Source organism: Falco biarmicus, chromosome 14, assembly GCF_023638135.1.
Source record: "Falco biarmicus isolate bFalBia1 chromosome 14, bFalBia1.pri, whole genome shotgun sequence".
Taxonomy (NCBI): domain Eukaryota; kingdom Metazoa; phylum Chordata; class Aves; order Falconiformes; family Falconidae; genus Falco; species Falco biarmicus.
In genome coordinates, this window is record NC_079301.1 from 19,537,171 (window position 1) to 19,552,830 (window position 15,660).

Here is a 15,660-nt window from a genome sequence, read left to right on the forward strand (position 1 = left end):
TTTTTTTTAAGGCAAGACTTAATAGTGTCTTTCATTCCTGTTTATTTTTTTGTTTGTTTGTTTCAAAAGGCAGAATCTCTAAAGTTCAAGAGGCAGTGCTTACTGTGTGCCTATTTCCCTCAGATACAGTGTCAAGTGCTTAGAGACTTTTTCCCCAGCTAGTTTGTTAATTGTTTGGCCCTGTAAAGGATTGATGGGGCTTTCGATCACTCAGTACTACAGCAAGGAGTAGCAGGCTTTTAAGCCATTACAACCACAAGGATCGTGGTTGTTCGAAACTGTCAGGGACGAAGTTGTGTGGGGAAAAAAAATATCTTTGAAATCTCTTGCTTAACTAGTTTTCTTACTAGCAAGTGTCTTGTGACTTTCCTTCCAAACTGACAGCTCTTTTGGATCTTATTTTAACTATATTAGACAAGCAACCTCTCTCTAGAATTTAATTGGAAAAAAAAAATCTGATTTTTTTTTTTTTTTTAAAAATGACTAGAAAGTATGTCAATTCCTCGGATAACAGGCAACAACTTGATGTGGGTCTTTGCCTCTGATATGAAGTTGTGGCAGATACAGAGGCAACAGGAAGAAGGAAGAGCAGTTAGGATAACTTCAGAGGGTAAGATTTTTGCTGGATATGCACTGTGAGATTGGCTAGCGCAATACACCGCTTTACTTACTCTTGTTTGCCACTTCTTTAATCTCTCGCAGTATTTCAGCTTCCATTGTAGGATTGTTACAAATATCTACCCAGGTTCCGCTGATGCCTTTCTGCTCAGCTAATGCAGTCAGCTTCTTCTGATTAGGGACCACAAAACTGATCACGTAAGACTGGTCACTACCACAGGGTGGCAAGAGAAAGAAGGAAGGAAAAACCCAAACAGTTGAGGCTTCCATTTCAGAACATGAAATGCTTACTTGATGTTAGATACGCAGATCCAGAGTGCTTTTTGAACTGTAGTTGTTTCCCCATACAGCATCCTTCTTGTATATTCAGTCTTAACAACCGATGACTTACCAAAGATACTCTAAGTTGGTTTACAGCATTAGGTTTTATCAGTATCATGCTTTGCTGTAATTTTACAAGTGCACCTCTCTGTTTAGCCTCCCAGCTACAGCTACTGTTTAGCTAAGTCTCTTCATGTAGCGTGTTTAAGTTGAGGGGAGGGAGAGGGGGGACTGGGACAGTTTCCCAGACTCAGTGGAGAGCTCTGGATCAGGTACAAAGTGTCCAGATAAACTTTTCTCTGTTATTCTGACAGAAAGCCATAATAGATGCTAAATATAATGATACTGTTCGGGGATGGGATGGAACTGGAGTGGATAGGAGAAACGCTAACAGAAAAACATTGGTAATTTCTTCGGGTTTTGGGAAATTTTGGTACCTGTGCTACTTCAGGGATGATGTTTATAACCTGTGCTCTGGTAAGGGGGGGGTTGTTCAGTGGAAACCATGGAAAACTATAGTATATCATCAGAGAAGTGGGTCAGAGCCTATATTCCATGTTTACCCTAAATGGAGTTTCTAAATTAATACCACTCTTACCTTTTGGCATAAGCACAGATATTGTCAATCAATGGACAGTTCTTCAGGGCTGCCTCTACTTTGCCGAGAGATACATATTCTCCTGCTTGTAGCTTTACCAAGTCTTTCTTGCGATCTAGGAGTTGAGGGGAGAGGGGAAAAAAACCCAAACTTGATCCTTTTAAACTTCTGCATTTCTACAGACTCGTTTGCAAAGCCACTAGATACGTATTTTGTGCAATGCTATGCAAGATTCTTAATAAACATGAATTAAAGCACCTTATTAAAAATTTTAAGCAGCTAATAGCATGTACGTATTCTGCCAACTTTATAAATGCTTCTATAAGGTTTATATAGCACTATACTTCTTGTCACACAACTTGTATGGAAGTGATAGGGACTCCGATTTTAAAGCTTTGTAATTGGTACCAAAAATTAATCTTACATTTATTCTTTAAAGTCCATGTGCTAAATTTAGATAGTGATAATGGCACCACTTCCAAAATTTTCCTACAGCTGTGAGGACTTTTGGGAATGTGGTTTTTACACTGGGATTCTGCAAGCAGGTAACCTTAAGTAGATTAGCCCTTGCAAAGCAGCAGGGTTAACAGCATGCTTATAATGATGTTTAGTCAAGATCTTGTAATAAGTGATGAGATCAAAAATTGAGACCCACCTATGATCTGCAGACACCCATCTGGATGAAATTCCCCTATATCTCCTGTACAGAACCATCTCTGACCGTTCTCATCAATGGAGAATTCTTCTGTTGTCTTCTCTTCATTTTTAAAATATCCCATTGAGACATTAGGTCCACCAATTACAATTTCTCCTCTAGGATTAGGCTTGTCTTTATTAGTATAGCCCCCTGAAAACAAGAAAATCCCCACACAGTTATTTTTAACTTGTATATTCTGCTGCCAAGAACGTATTTTGAAACTTCAGTCTTGGAAGTTAATGCACACAAATTGATGACTATTATCAAAGATACACAATTACTTTGTATGCTACACAAGCTAAGCAGGTAGGCAAAGAAACCAGCTAAGCTGTGGTTAAATTAGTTACTCTGAAATAAAAACACTTAATCCTCTCACCTTCTTGCCAGTCTCTCAATTTTATTTCGCAGCAAATAAGAGGAGCTCCAACTCTGCCTGTGCTGTAATCAGCCACTTAGGGAGAGAAAAAGGAAGAATACAAAGATTTTTGTTGTCTGAAGTATAAACTCAAACCACATATAAGGCAGTAGCTTATCTCGGGTTACTTTATTGCAATTAAAAACTACAGCTATTTTGACCTTAAAAAAACCCACAAACCCTCGTATCTATCTATACCTTAAATTGTCTATGTCCAGAAGTGTTTTAACTACCTTCTGTAATTGTTCCAGCTCCGCATGTTTCTGTTAGTCCATAGCCTTGACCAACAGGACAGCAAAAACAGATGTTCATGAATCTTTGTGTTTGAGGCGAGAGTGGTGCTCCTCCAGAAAGCATCATACGGACGTTCCCTCCCAGTAGTGCCTTTACTTTTTTAAATAACAGTCTTGAAAGAAGGAAAAAAGCATTAAATTTTTCACTCTGTTCACTTTTACGAAAATGAAAAGACACAAACCTTCCTATTTGGAACACCTTAAAAATTAACTCAGTCATTATTCACAGATTTTAGTGGACAGCAGGGACAATCAAAAATGTTACCTCTTGTGGAACACTTGAAGATGGCAAAATTCCTGTAACTTAACTGAACAAACATTCCAATTTTATTACTAAATAAAGAAAAGAGCAATGGAAACCAACTAGTCATCTGTCCTGAAGATTAGTCATTTCTACCGTTAAATATCTTATCCATTTCCAGTAAGAACTTGGATTATTTCAGTTAGCCATTGGATTATATTCGCATGTTGGATGAGAACTGTCTGATGTCAGATCGCTTAGACGATTATTCTTTTAGACTGTCAAGTCACAAGGAAAAAGGTACACTTGGACTGAGAATTATACTTACAAGTTACACAGAGGCGCATCGTATCCCCTCTTGATTTGTTCCAGTTTGTAGTCATAGCCTATCTTGAACAGAGTTCTCTGAATATAGTTCATCTCTTGAACTTTACTCATTACGTTTTTATAAATTCTGTCCATTATTTCCTACAAAGTGTTAAAAAAGCAAGAAAAATTACCACACAGAATAGGCTAGCACGTATAAATTAAATTCCTTGTTAAAAATAAAGTTCTTTAAAAATAGGCAATGCTTAACTGTAATGTTTTTAATGTGTGATCAATTACTCAATTTATAGACCGTCACAGCTTGGAGCTATTTGAAATGGGTGGAATGAAATATCAAAAATGCAGCAGAAAATTAGTGACTTAGCCTTACTTTTCTCCTCTCACAGCAGTATCACTAGAAGGAAGAACCCTCGTGCTGTAGTACACGCCTTATATTAGAAAACTTGCCTTCAATTAGGCAGACAGGTTAAGTCAAGGGCAAGTAACGGAGTAACCATTGTGGGTCTTAAGGCATTCTGCAGTAATTCCTGGTACCCCTTGCATTTCTCAAATGGCTGTCTGAACCTTAGATTTGGTGTTAAAATACTTTCCACCCCGCGTTCTGAAGACGTCTTCTCTATCAACCACAGCTACAAATCTTGGGTAACATACCATAGCTTTATTAACACCTTAATCTGTACTTCAAACGTGACAAACTGATCTAGAAAATTTTGAATTCAAGCTTAGCTAAATCCCTTTGCTAACGGTGGGTACACACCATGCAAGGCCTATCGTGCTTGGTCTCGATGCTGTACTTTATCCATGGCAATTGGTAAGCCCAAGGGAACGAACTAAAGGATTTCATTTCACCACTGCCTTTTCCGAGAGGTTTTTCAACTTTCAAAGCAACATGGCTCTAGTAGTTAGTTACTTGACAAAAAAAACCACAATTCTGTCATCGACAAGAAATTAATTTCCATTAAAATAATAAGCTTATGATCACTAAAATACACAGAACTTAAAATAAATAATGTTCAGACTGGTGAAGTACTTAACAGAAGTTTAAGGATTGGCTCTGAGTTTGTTACAGAGCACAATGCTTTGAAATATTTATGTGCTTTCTAACAACGGTCAAATTAAAATTGAGAAGAAAGCTATGAAAATGATGAAATATCAGAGATCAAAATATTAAAGTCTTAGTAGAAACAACTCTCATTACTGTTTTTGATTAGTTCCTTCAAGTATCCATAACTGGGATTTAGACAAACTAAAATTTCAAAAAGACCATGCACAATTTTCAGCACAGTTTACCTGCAGAGTATCATCCAATATTCCCAAAAGCCAGACAGATATCTTAAAGCAGAATTAATTGTACCTTCTTTGAAAGAATACAGAGGCATGACAAGGTATTCATAATTACAAAGGCTAGAAGGGACTATTAACCCTTATTACAGTGTTCCGATTGTATCAAGTATTTAGAAATACTTGTGTCTCTGGATTCTGTTAGAATTATTTTCCATTTCATTCCTTATACATTCTAATCACTGCTGATGTTACAATATTTTGATGATAAAAAAAATAGTTCTAGAGAGAGAAATATTTATTAGATGACATTATGGAAGTGTTGTTCCTGCTGGGGCTTTCTGAAGGTTTTTCCTCTTTGCTGTAGCTTGTTGAACTCTAGATCCTATACGCTGTCAATTGAAAATGGATCATCAGTTTCAGTTTTGGTTTTTCTCCAACTTCTTTGTGATAGTAAGTCCGTAGAATCGAGACATTTAGGTGGGTTCAGCATTATCACTGTTCTGCAGTTCATATGAAGCTGTCTGCATGTGCCAAAAAAAACCCATACCAAAAAAATCCTTCCAAGAGGGATTATGATTGTATTTAAAATTTACATGTGTTTTGTCAGTAGTCTAGCATTTGAATTTCCCCCAGGAAATCAATTTAAATTTGTATTTTCCAAAAAGCTGGAGTTCTCAGGCATCATAATTTTTACTCAATTATCAAGAAAAAGAACAAGCCTATATACATGACTATTATTTTATAAAACAAAAAAATGCGAGCAATTGAAAACTCTTGGCTATTCATAAAAGGTGCTGCAAGCAACCAAACACAAGGAAAGCTCACTGTTCTTAAACCAGGTAAGATCCTCCTGCTCACCCCCCCACCACCACGTGGCAGAAGCTGGTGCTACCAGTGTGGTGAGCCACAGGTGTGATACAATCATAAAAGCAGCCCATGTGATCCCAGGACACGGGAGGAAGGTTTTTGCATTAGAAAGACGCAAACTCTTGTGTATTTTTCAGACAGCACTAAGACCTTGTGGAATGCAGAAGCCTGGTCACCCAAAGCTCATCCTAAGTTACAAAAGCGATAGGAGTTACAGTCACCAGATCATTTTTTCTTGCATGAGGAGACCAAGCATGGCCTGCTCACCCTAAGAACAGCAAGAATGACTTTGGAGACAAGCAGCTGAGACTGAGCACGCCGACAGCTATGGCAGCGCAGCCTCACTTGCCGAGTTCTGCAACTGATATCCTTACGGTGACCATCTTTGCCAAAGCCACCTGGCTTTCTCCCTGTGCAAAAAGAAGTTTCACACTGTGAATATCAAAGACTTTCTGCATCCCATTGTTGTATCGGTAGCCCGGTAAAACTTGTAACTAGTAAAACGTATTTACAGTTTTGGATCAAAAAGGGTCTTGGCTTTAGCACACGTTTATTCTTGTGCTTATCTGCAGCACCAGTACTCAGTTCAACTAGTGACAACCAGAATTTCTATATTCTGCTTTTTCCCTATTAGTGATAGTTACTTACATGTGAAGAGGGAAAAAAAAAAAGTGTTATTAAATAGATTTTTCTAGCAAGATAGGAAGCATCATTTTTTTTCTAAACATATCTGCTTCTGCATACTTACAGGCACAGCTGCCATCAGTGTAGGCTTAAGTACAGTGCAGTCTCCTTTGCTTCCCTTCTTGATTTTACTTGACTGTAACAAGGAAAAATATCCATTTATGAAGCTGAACACCAAGCAGCTCTTTAGAAAAGGACTTAAAAGAGGGACCTGTATCAGCTTGTAATTTGTTTAAATCTCTTTCCCATCCCTCAAAAAAATATTTCCCGTGTAAATTCTTTTTTCCCCCATTGTGATGGAAAAAGTAGGTAAGATTAACAACAAATTCAACCAAAATACTAGATGTTTCACGAGCCCAACCTGGTTAAGTCCACTTTTTATGTCTTTCTCTCGCTTCCTCCCTCTAATACTTGCTTTCCTCCATCTTCCTCTGGGAGGTTTTTTTTTTTGCCTGACGCCACCTCTATACCAGCAAAACATACAGAACATTCTTTTCCAGCTTAACTTGCTCTTATGTATCTTGATTGTTAAATGGAAAAAGGGCTAAATAGAAGATCTACAGTAACTGGATGAAAAACTGATAAAGTGAGACCAAACCCTTAAAATCACTTCAAAAACTCTATCGATAGCTGTTTTTACACTGATATCCAGTGGATAACGCAACATACGTTTATTAGGTTTTCTTTCAGATTTCCTAAGTATCATAAAAGTAAAGGTTTTAATAAAAATTCTATGGTATGACTGCTGCTGTAGTTCATCTGGAACGTTTCTGAAAAGAAAACTACCATTTCTGTAGCGTGTCGTATACGCCAGCGATTCTTTAGCGAAAGAGGATAGCTAAGCAAGGAGGACGCAGACTGCAAAAGCTGAAGTTTGCTTTTGTTTCCCTCCCGCCCCTCACCTGATCTGATAGTGTGAGCGGAGAGGAATAGCCAATCCTGCAGCCGTAAGTGATGCAAGAAATTTCTGCTGTCAATTCTAATACATGGGCCAAAGGCAAATAACCAATGTAAGTATCCTTGGGTCTAGGAAAGGAAAGGATTGTCTATAATTAACAATGATGCACAAGCGGATGGAAAATACTAACAGTTTTATTGTGTGCTTAGTTGCTACTGTTTGCAAGAGATGGATCACAAGTGAGGCTTCTTATTTTGCACACGAGAAGGGTGTGATTTCAAATCACAGTTTATAAACGAAGTGGGGAAAATCCTACCTTATGGAAATTGGTATAAATTACAGGATTTGCCTTGTTTTCTAGGAAGTTCAATGATTTCTTAATGTTCCACTTTCCTCTCCTTGTGGGAAATTTCATCCCACGTACAAAATTAAGGATGAAATCACTATTTTAAAATAATCACCAATGGTTTACAAATCCTTGACAGTCATCACAGTATCTCCTTCTAAAATATATTAGTAGAAAGAGAGCTGATTACTGAAGTACTGAGGCTTATTTCAGGAGATAATTTCTCAAGAGATTTCTCAGCAAGAAACTCGGAGCTGTCACTTAACAGAAGCTTTCAGCATCAGGTCAGAACTGGGTTTATATCCTATCACAAAAGGAGTTTAGCAACATAGCTTATTCCAGCTATTAAACCCTTCGTGAATGCAGCGACACATATCCACATTCATGAAAAATTTCCTCAAAATGTTAACATGAGGGAATTTGCAGTTGGTTTTACTACCATTAAGGTGCAATTTATTACTTTTCCGCTCACTTAGTGAAGTGTACTTGAGCAGATTCTGCAGCATGTGCACTATCCATCCAACAGTGGTGTCTCTAGACCAGTGGAAGCGGTAGGCTCTGACATACTTCCTGAAGTGCTTCTAGCTGCTTGAAAACATATTAAAAAAAAATTCCCAAGTTTGACAAGATGAGGAACCTCCTTATCTGGCGGTACCTTCTGATGCACAAGAGTGCAAACATCCATCACAGACCTAAAAGCTAAGGGTAATAATAATAATAATTTTAAAAAATATATGTAGAAACAGCACGTGAGATGAGCTAAAGGGCATACTTTTCAAACCACAGGGTAAATTCACAAACACAAGATACACTTCTTATAAATTAAAAGTAGTAGGCTCACAATAAAACCAAGAAATTTGGTAACGCCCAATGCCAGCAACAGGCCTTCTATTAACTTCCATCTTTCAGAGGTTCTGTTTTATCTGCCTGTACACATGACAACTAAGTGTTTCTTACCCCAGTCCAGGTATTCTCTCGCACTGTCCTGTCATTCCAGCTATTAAGTTTTTATGCATCATCATCACTCCTTTAGGTCTCCCAGTAGAGCCACTGGTGTACATTACTAAAGCCAAGTCTGTAGGAACAGGTCTGCTTGGCAGAATGCTTGCTACAAAATGCAGGAGGAAAATGGTTATTGATCCTTATATACTTTCTAAATTGTTATTTCTGTAATTAATCAATGTGACAATGTAATCAACCAGTGTGAAACAGGTGCCTCAGCAAGGCCAAGCACAATGTGCTGCTAAGTGGTCAGTGGTGGATGCAGAAGTCAGTGATGAAGAGCGGAGTGGTCTTGTTTTCAAGGGGAAGGCAGATTTTGAAAAGAATGACCAATATTTGGGCATCTACACAACCTGGGTGATTCTTTTGCCCTTACATCTTACAGCTGACTGAAAGTTTCGCAGAAGCAGCCTTCTGAAGGCCAAGTAAACCTGTCAAGGGCAGTGAAGGGGAGAAATACAGTACTGGAGAGAAACAACAGGTTGAGAAAAAAACCAAAAACCCCAGAAAGCTGCAAATCAGCTTTTCTGTCAATTACTCTTCCAAACTCAAGGCTGTAGAGCTAAGAATTTTTTTTTTTTTAAAAAAAAAACGAACTTTCCCTCAGCTAAGCTGCTAATTAGTGGAAAAGCAGCAAGCTTACAACACTTGACTTTTGACTTTTGTTTTAATCCCTTGGCATTTATTCTTAGGATGAAAATAATTTGCTTTCATGGCTTTCACAGCTAGAGAGGCAGCAGAAGTGTCTGCAAGGGAAGCAGTTTTTTTAGGGAAAAACCACCACAATAAACCAGCAGCCCTCAGGGTAACTGCTGGTTCCTATGCCTACCTTAAGCTGATCGAAAATAAACAGTTGTAACAAATGTGTGCTTCCCTGCAAAAAGCTATTTTGCCAGTTTATCTCCTCTAACTCACAAGAAAGGAGATCTGGCTGAGCACACACTGCTGATTTAAGGAAAAGAGGTGATCAGGGTTCTTTTTTCCTTCTTTAAAGCAAATGTTTATAGTTGCTCCTGGCTGCCCATTGTCAAAAGGGATGCAATGGTTATTCCTCTAGCCCGAGGTGCTTTTTAGCTACAGATTGGTTAGGAAAAAAGACATTTCCAAGCCAATAAGCAAAAAAAAAGCCTCATGTGCTTTCTCCATTTTTCTTAGGAAAACCAGTGAAAACAGGATGAATAAAAGGTAAGAGTAGCAGAAAATGGAATGCTGCACTACGTTCTAGTTCACTTCCTAAAACAAAGTTGGAGTCTTAAAATTCATTCTGGTTATGAAATGAAAAATACAGTTTTATCCTGAAACAGCTGACACTTTAACAAAGGTGCAGGACAATAAATAGAGATCAAACAAATTTTCCATTTATTTACAAGAAGCCAGAGGGTGAACTGGCAATCTGCCACTGCCTTTGTGTTAGAGACCTGCATGGGGTGTGTTTTTTTTCTCGACACATCCCTCTTAACCTAAGTCTTATTTCACTGTTAATGTTGCTTGATTCGTTCTCTGAGAAGTGATTCACTTACAGTTTTCTGGTTTGGCTCCCAGCTCTTCTACTGTCTGCATACTATGAATCTCCACATTATCAGGGTATTCCAATTTATTGATAGTCTTCTTGTCCACATAAATGATATGTTTAAGACAGGAGACTTGTGACAGTGCAGTCTATAGGAGAGAAATGAAATTTTCAGCACCGAATGCACTGTAAAATTATTATAGGATTGCTTGTAGCAGGTGAGGTTGGTAACAAATTACCTTAAGTTTGCTCTCAAGAAGTTCCGTGCTAGTGACCAGATATGATGCTCCACACTCATTGAGACCATAGGTTACTGCCTCTTCACCCAGGGTGGCATACAATGTAACAACTGTTACAGGAAGGGGAGGGAGAGAGAACATGAAAAAAGAAGGTTAAAGTAATATTAAATGCAAAAGCTCTTGCTTTAGCTTACTGGAAAGCACTGCAGGAGGAGAGGGGGAAAAAATCTGCTCCATGGGGAATTTTCTAATTTGGAAACGAAACAGCTTTTTAATTTTTCCGTATCAGAATTTTATGCCACAAGAGACCTCTGGAACAAGGTAGATGGCTGTATAGGAAGCATTTCTTTACAGATCAGGTGGTCAGACACTGTGACAGGTTTCCTTCAGTCAATTCCCCAAGCCTGTCACTGTGTAACAGGCATAAACGGACAATGCTCTTAACAACGTGCTTTAACTTTTGGTCAGCCCTGAACTGGTCAGGCAGTTGGACTAGATGATTGCTGTAGGTCCCTTCCAACAAATATTCTAGTGTATAGAAGAAATCATCAGAACAAAGATACCCACCAAAACCCAACAGTAATGCACTAAGCAATCACAGAGGAAGCAACTGAGAATGCGTTCTGCCCTGAGCTCTCTTTGCAGCCAGAAGTCGGGGGAGAGGTGACACTAAACGTCTCAGGGCACCAGTCACGGCTTAAAGCTATGCACTCCTACAAGAAGCTCTTTCAGCAGCGTCAGCTACTCTGCTTGCTCCCATGAAATTATTGATGGGGGCAAGGCAGAGAATCAGAACGTTCTTCACGTTGCTAGATTATTTTTAACCCTGCCTAGCTACAGTGATGCTGTTAAGTGCCTCACAGGCACTAAGGGGTTCACCTCTTCCCATCATCTCTCTTGAAAAAAAATATCTTACTTTAGTATTGTCTGCTGTCTCAAAGTCTAACCTCCAAAGACCATTAATCATTAAAGGAATTTAACGTTCATGTGGAAGGGACAAAAAGAGAGTAATGTTATATAGCTGATTCTTCCTGCTTCTCAAAACATGAGGATCGAGACCAAATTAACCATCCTCTCCTCTTCAGCAGCAATGTCGGCTCTTCTTTTGTTGCCCTTTAGCAGCCTGTCTCCATACTCTACTGTATGACCTTCTCACACGGTCAGCTACTACTAGTACTACTGGAAGAAGAAGAGGGCAGCCTAGTGCAAGTGAAAACATAAGGCGGCAACAAAAATAAGCTACGGGTCCTAGTGTGTTGTATGTGGACTGGGCATGTGAGTGCACAGTAACCTTTGCCACTTCTTGGAGAAGTTTGTGTGCATTAAGTCAGATCACAGATTTCTGTCAGCTTAAATAACATTTCAAAAAAAGAAAACCCCATATACATAATTGCAATCAACTTTAGCAGCTTAATAATGTCACCAGAACCTCTCCGACTAGCATATGATTTTGATTACTTTACCATTCTTCTCTCTTCTAATAACCATTTCATGTTTCGGACGCCTAAGTCAGGATACAGACAGAAAATACTATAAAAACATTCCCCATTTTGGCGGGAGAAATGCAACTACTGACACCTTCAAAGTATTTTTAAAATAATCTTAATAGTAATGGTACTGTTCTGTCATTCTAACATCTAGCATGTTACTACAATAAAAATCAGAAAAAATAGTCTCAAAGTACGAGCAAGTTAATTTTAGGGATCTCCACAACGCATAGAGTAGACTGGACACTTCTAAGAATCAGACCACAGGCAAAGTAAGTTTATGGAATTCTTATACCATCAGTGACAGGATTGGCAGATTCAAAATGCTTAACCACCAAACCAGTAGTGAGAAAGGGTTCTAAAATACACGAGAAGTAAAGTTCAGCACTCACGTGGAAAGTTGTACTTGAAGCAGGTTAGAGCTACAATCATCCATTCTGCTCGGGTCTCACAGAAAATGACAACAGTGCTCTTTGGGGTCAGTCCCATGGCAGTCAGGCCACTCCCCAAGCGATTCATTTTCTCATTTACTTCCTCATAGGATAACCATCTGTACGCTCCTAAAATTAACTGGTGAGGAAAAAAACCACATTGTGATGACAAGAAGCTGCTGGTACAACTCTACAGGCTTATGTGCGTTGGGGTCATAACCCCACAAGCACACACACGTAAGCTGTTCATTAAAAGAAAAAAAATTGCTTTCATTTTGCTTGAAGTAAAATAAATAGTGCGTCCTTTACTCTGTTATTCTTTAACAAGCATTAAAAGGATGTTTTATATCATAAGGTGATAATTAAGGAAGACCTCTAAGGAGACTTCCATTGTTGAGGCTGATGCAAAGCAGCTCAAAACCAAGCAAGAATTAAGTTTTACCTTTTTGAACACTTTTCCATTTGGTTGCATTTCATTTTCTTCACTCAGTATTTCTCTGGTCCCGAGACAGTCCTTCTTCCCAAATTTTGCTAAAGCATGGTCAAACAACTTGTCCAACGTGTCTGCTCCAGGAATGTTTATGTTTGCTAGTGAGTCAAGATGAGTGACAGAACGGTAGGGGCTCCCAGGTTTGTCCGAGATGGGTTTAGCTTTTAAACGTTTTGCCATAGCCTTTTTCTTCTTAGCATTGGTAAGAAAATACCATGGAATAAATACAAGCATACTGTACACAGATATTAACAAGTACACAGGCAGCAAGAGAATGGCACATACTTCTAGCCTAAGTTTCATTGCAGGTATTTAAAAAAAGACAATCTCTTATTGTGTTCTGAAGCAGGCAAGAGCAAAGCAGCAGTGCAGTATGGCGTAGGAAGAAACGACAGTAAGTGAAGCTTAGGTTGTTCTTTTTCAGAGCAGCTGCTAAAATTTTAGTAACCTTTGAGAGCCAACAGTGGACACCTGTGGGTGAAGACCAGAGCCAAGCAGGGAGCAGGGAAAAAAAAAAAAAAAAGAAAAAAGAATTAAATTAGTACTATTGCAGTCAATCCATTAGTTTTAGTCCTTCTAAGAGTTCACTTCAAATGCATCAAGACAAAGGAGACTGAAGTAACTGATTTGAGGCACGTACACTACATGGTGCAGCAGCGTACTGCTCTGAAGACAAAAGAGGATGCATCTTTTCCGTACTTGTTTGCTGCATCCACAAATATTTACTTTTCAAAGACTCTTCCCCCCTATCTCTGTTTGAATAGTTCAGGGCTGTTGAGACGAAGTCTGTCCTTCACATCATAATATTGTGTTTAAGCTACTTGAGTAACGCTACAATTGCTTAATTATGGGAAAGGTCAACAGTTGTTTTCCCCCTAAATATTTGTACTACAGAGAAAAGATACAGTAGATTACTGCTTTTCAGAATATTACATCGATTTATACTCAGATTAAAATGTATCTTGATACTGAGTCTACATGTTGTAATCAAAAAACTATATAATATTCAAAACCTGATTTACTAATTTTGCCTCTTATTAACTGAATTTCTAATCTATTACTTTTCAACTATGAATATCAGACACTCGGAAAGGGATTACACAGCTTTGCTTTTCCCCTCCAACAACTAATTTGATATATGCATTTCAAAACTCCAGGTATGGAAACTGAAATCCAATTTGACCAATTTAATCCAACTCAAAACGAAGCACAATTTGGCAAAATTTTGTCTCCATGTCAGAAATCTTCCCTCATTAAGAACTGGGCCTGAATAAAGACCGAAGCTGAGTGGGGAAAAAAGCAAAAGCATCACAGCAAGCCACAGCTGTGGCTAGCCCACTGCTCTGCAACGGCACCTGAAAAATACTGGTTCTTATCTTCATCCTGATGGCATGCAAACACATCATGAGCAATGCACACAGCAGGAACAGTAAAAGCACAGGTGCACTAACAAAGGAGCAGCACCTCAGACACGTAGGGGAGTGAGTAGCACCGACTAGCTTATGGCAAAGCCCAGTCTTTCATGGACAGAATCTGACAAGCAGAACCCAAGAGAGCCAGAGAATGTTCACAGCTCTATCGGGAATTAAAAGAAAGTGGGTATACCTCAAAATGCACTTCTGTGCACATATCTGGCACCCTCAGGTGCTAAGAGGGGCTACAATTAACAGTTCAGGTTAAATAAGACAACTGCTACTCACAGCACTAACAGAAATTTATTAATAGGCTGTTGGGTTTTTAAGTAAGAATTCCAACATCTGCAGTTGTGATGTAGCCAGTATCAACAGTTATTGTAATGTAAGATTAAAAGATCTGCAGATACTTGAAATAACATGATCACCACATTATTTTTTTTAATTAATTCTATAGAGTAAAATTACCATTGAATGACAGAATAATACACTAAACTAAGCTCAGACTTGCTCAGGGAAAAAAAAAAAGAGTATTCTGCATATTCTTTTTAATAAAAAGTGAGTGTTATGTTCTTTTCAAAATGTATATGCTTATTCTATCATTTTATTAATTTTAGGAAAAATGTCTTCACTGAAAGGGTGGTCACGCACTGGGACAGGCTGCCCAGGGAGGCGGTGGAATCACCATCCCTGGAAGTGTTTAAAATACACATGGATGCACGGTGCTTAGGGACACGGTATAGTGATGGACTTGGCAGCCCTGGGTTAACAGTTGGACTGGATGATCTCAGAAGTCTTTTGCAACCTAAATGATTCTGTGATTCTGCTCTAGTTAACCTCATCATCATCAAGGGTTCAGCAAACAGACAAACCTCAGCAGAAGAACAATCATTTCACTTCCCTAAGCTCCAGTTCTCTAAAATGAAGGTTTACTGCTTTATATTACAAATTTGTATGGTATTTTCATTCCAGTTAATTCAGTGCTCCAAAAGCAGAAGTTAAGCTGTATTTAAAACAAAAGCCAGCCATAGTGCTAAGATTACAGTAAGAAAACCTCGGTGCATGCCGATGAGCCATGATGCTACATGTTAAAATAAACCCACGGAGAACTCACCCCGCTACTCACTTCCCAACAAAAAAACATATGACCAGACACGATGACTTGGATAAAAAGCAGACTTTGTTGGACTAATGCAAACAATCTAATATAATGAGACAGTTACTACAGCTTTTATTCAGGCTGAGTAGTACCTTTTTCAGTAGTCCTGCTGGTAAAAAAAAATACTCGCTAATAACAGAGATCTAATTTAGAAGGGGAGGAGAGTAATGGGCTCGTATTTACTTAAATTTTTTAGCCAGTGTTCTGGGCTGACCCATACTATAAAAAGAAATTAACTTCTCCATTTAATTTAATCTCCTGTATGTTAATTTTATAACATATTTAAGCAGTTTAGGACTTATAACACTGTATAACACTGAAAAATCATAAAATTTTCAGAG

At 38.5% G+C, this 15,660-nt stretch overlaps 1 protein-coding gene across 3 annotated transcripts in view; it reads right to left on the reverse strand.

The window, feature by feature from the left end:
* The window catches only part of ACSL4 (acyl-CoA synthetase long chain family member 4), a 40,787-nt gene that overhangs the window by 3,815 nt on the left and 21,312 nt on the right, over positions 1-15,660 (reverse strand). Inside the window, exons 4-16 of one of the 3 annotated variants that reach the window (XM_056359754.1) lie at positions 12,701-12,937; positions 12,220-12,397; positions 10,341-10,450; positions 10,112-10,250; positions 8,547-8,697; positions 7,248-7,371; positions 6,410-6,481; positions 3,512-3,651; positions 2,883-3,055; positions 2,611-2,685; positions 2,193-2,384; positions 1,538-1,652; positions 672-829 (exon numbers count right to left, since the gene is read on the reverse strand). In XM_056359754.1, the coding sequence (XP_056215729.1) occupies positions 672-829; positions 1,538-1,652; positions 2,193-2,384; positions 2,611-2,685; positions 2,883-3,055; positions 3,512-3,651; positions 6,410-6,481; positions 7,248-7,371; positions 8,547-8,697; positions 10,112-10,250; positions 10,341-10,450; positions 12,220-12,397; positions 12,701-12,928 (1,855 nt within the window). In that variant the 5' untranslated portion in view covers positions 12,929-12,937. Of the gene's footprint in view, positions 1-671; positions 830-1,537; positions 1,653-2,192; positions 2,385-2,610; positions 2,686-2,882; positions 3,056-3,511; positions 3,652-6,409; positions 6,482-7,247; positions 7,372-8,546; positions 8,698-10,111; positions 10,251-10,340; positions 10,451-12,219; positions 12,398-12,700; positions 13,220-15,660 lie in introns of all 3 variants that reach the window. The other 2 variants (XM_056359753.1, XM_056359752.1) reach the window with 2 other exon arrangements.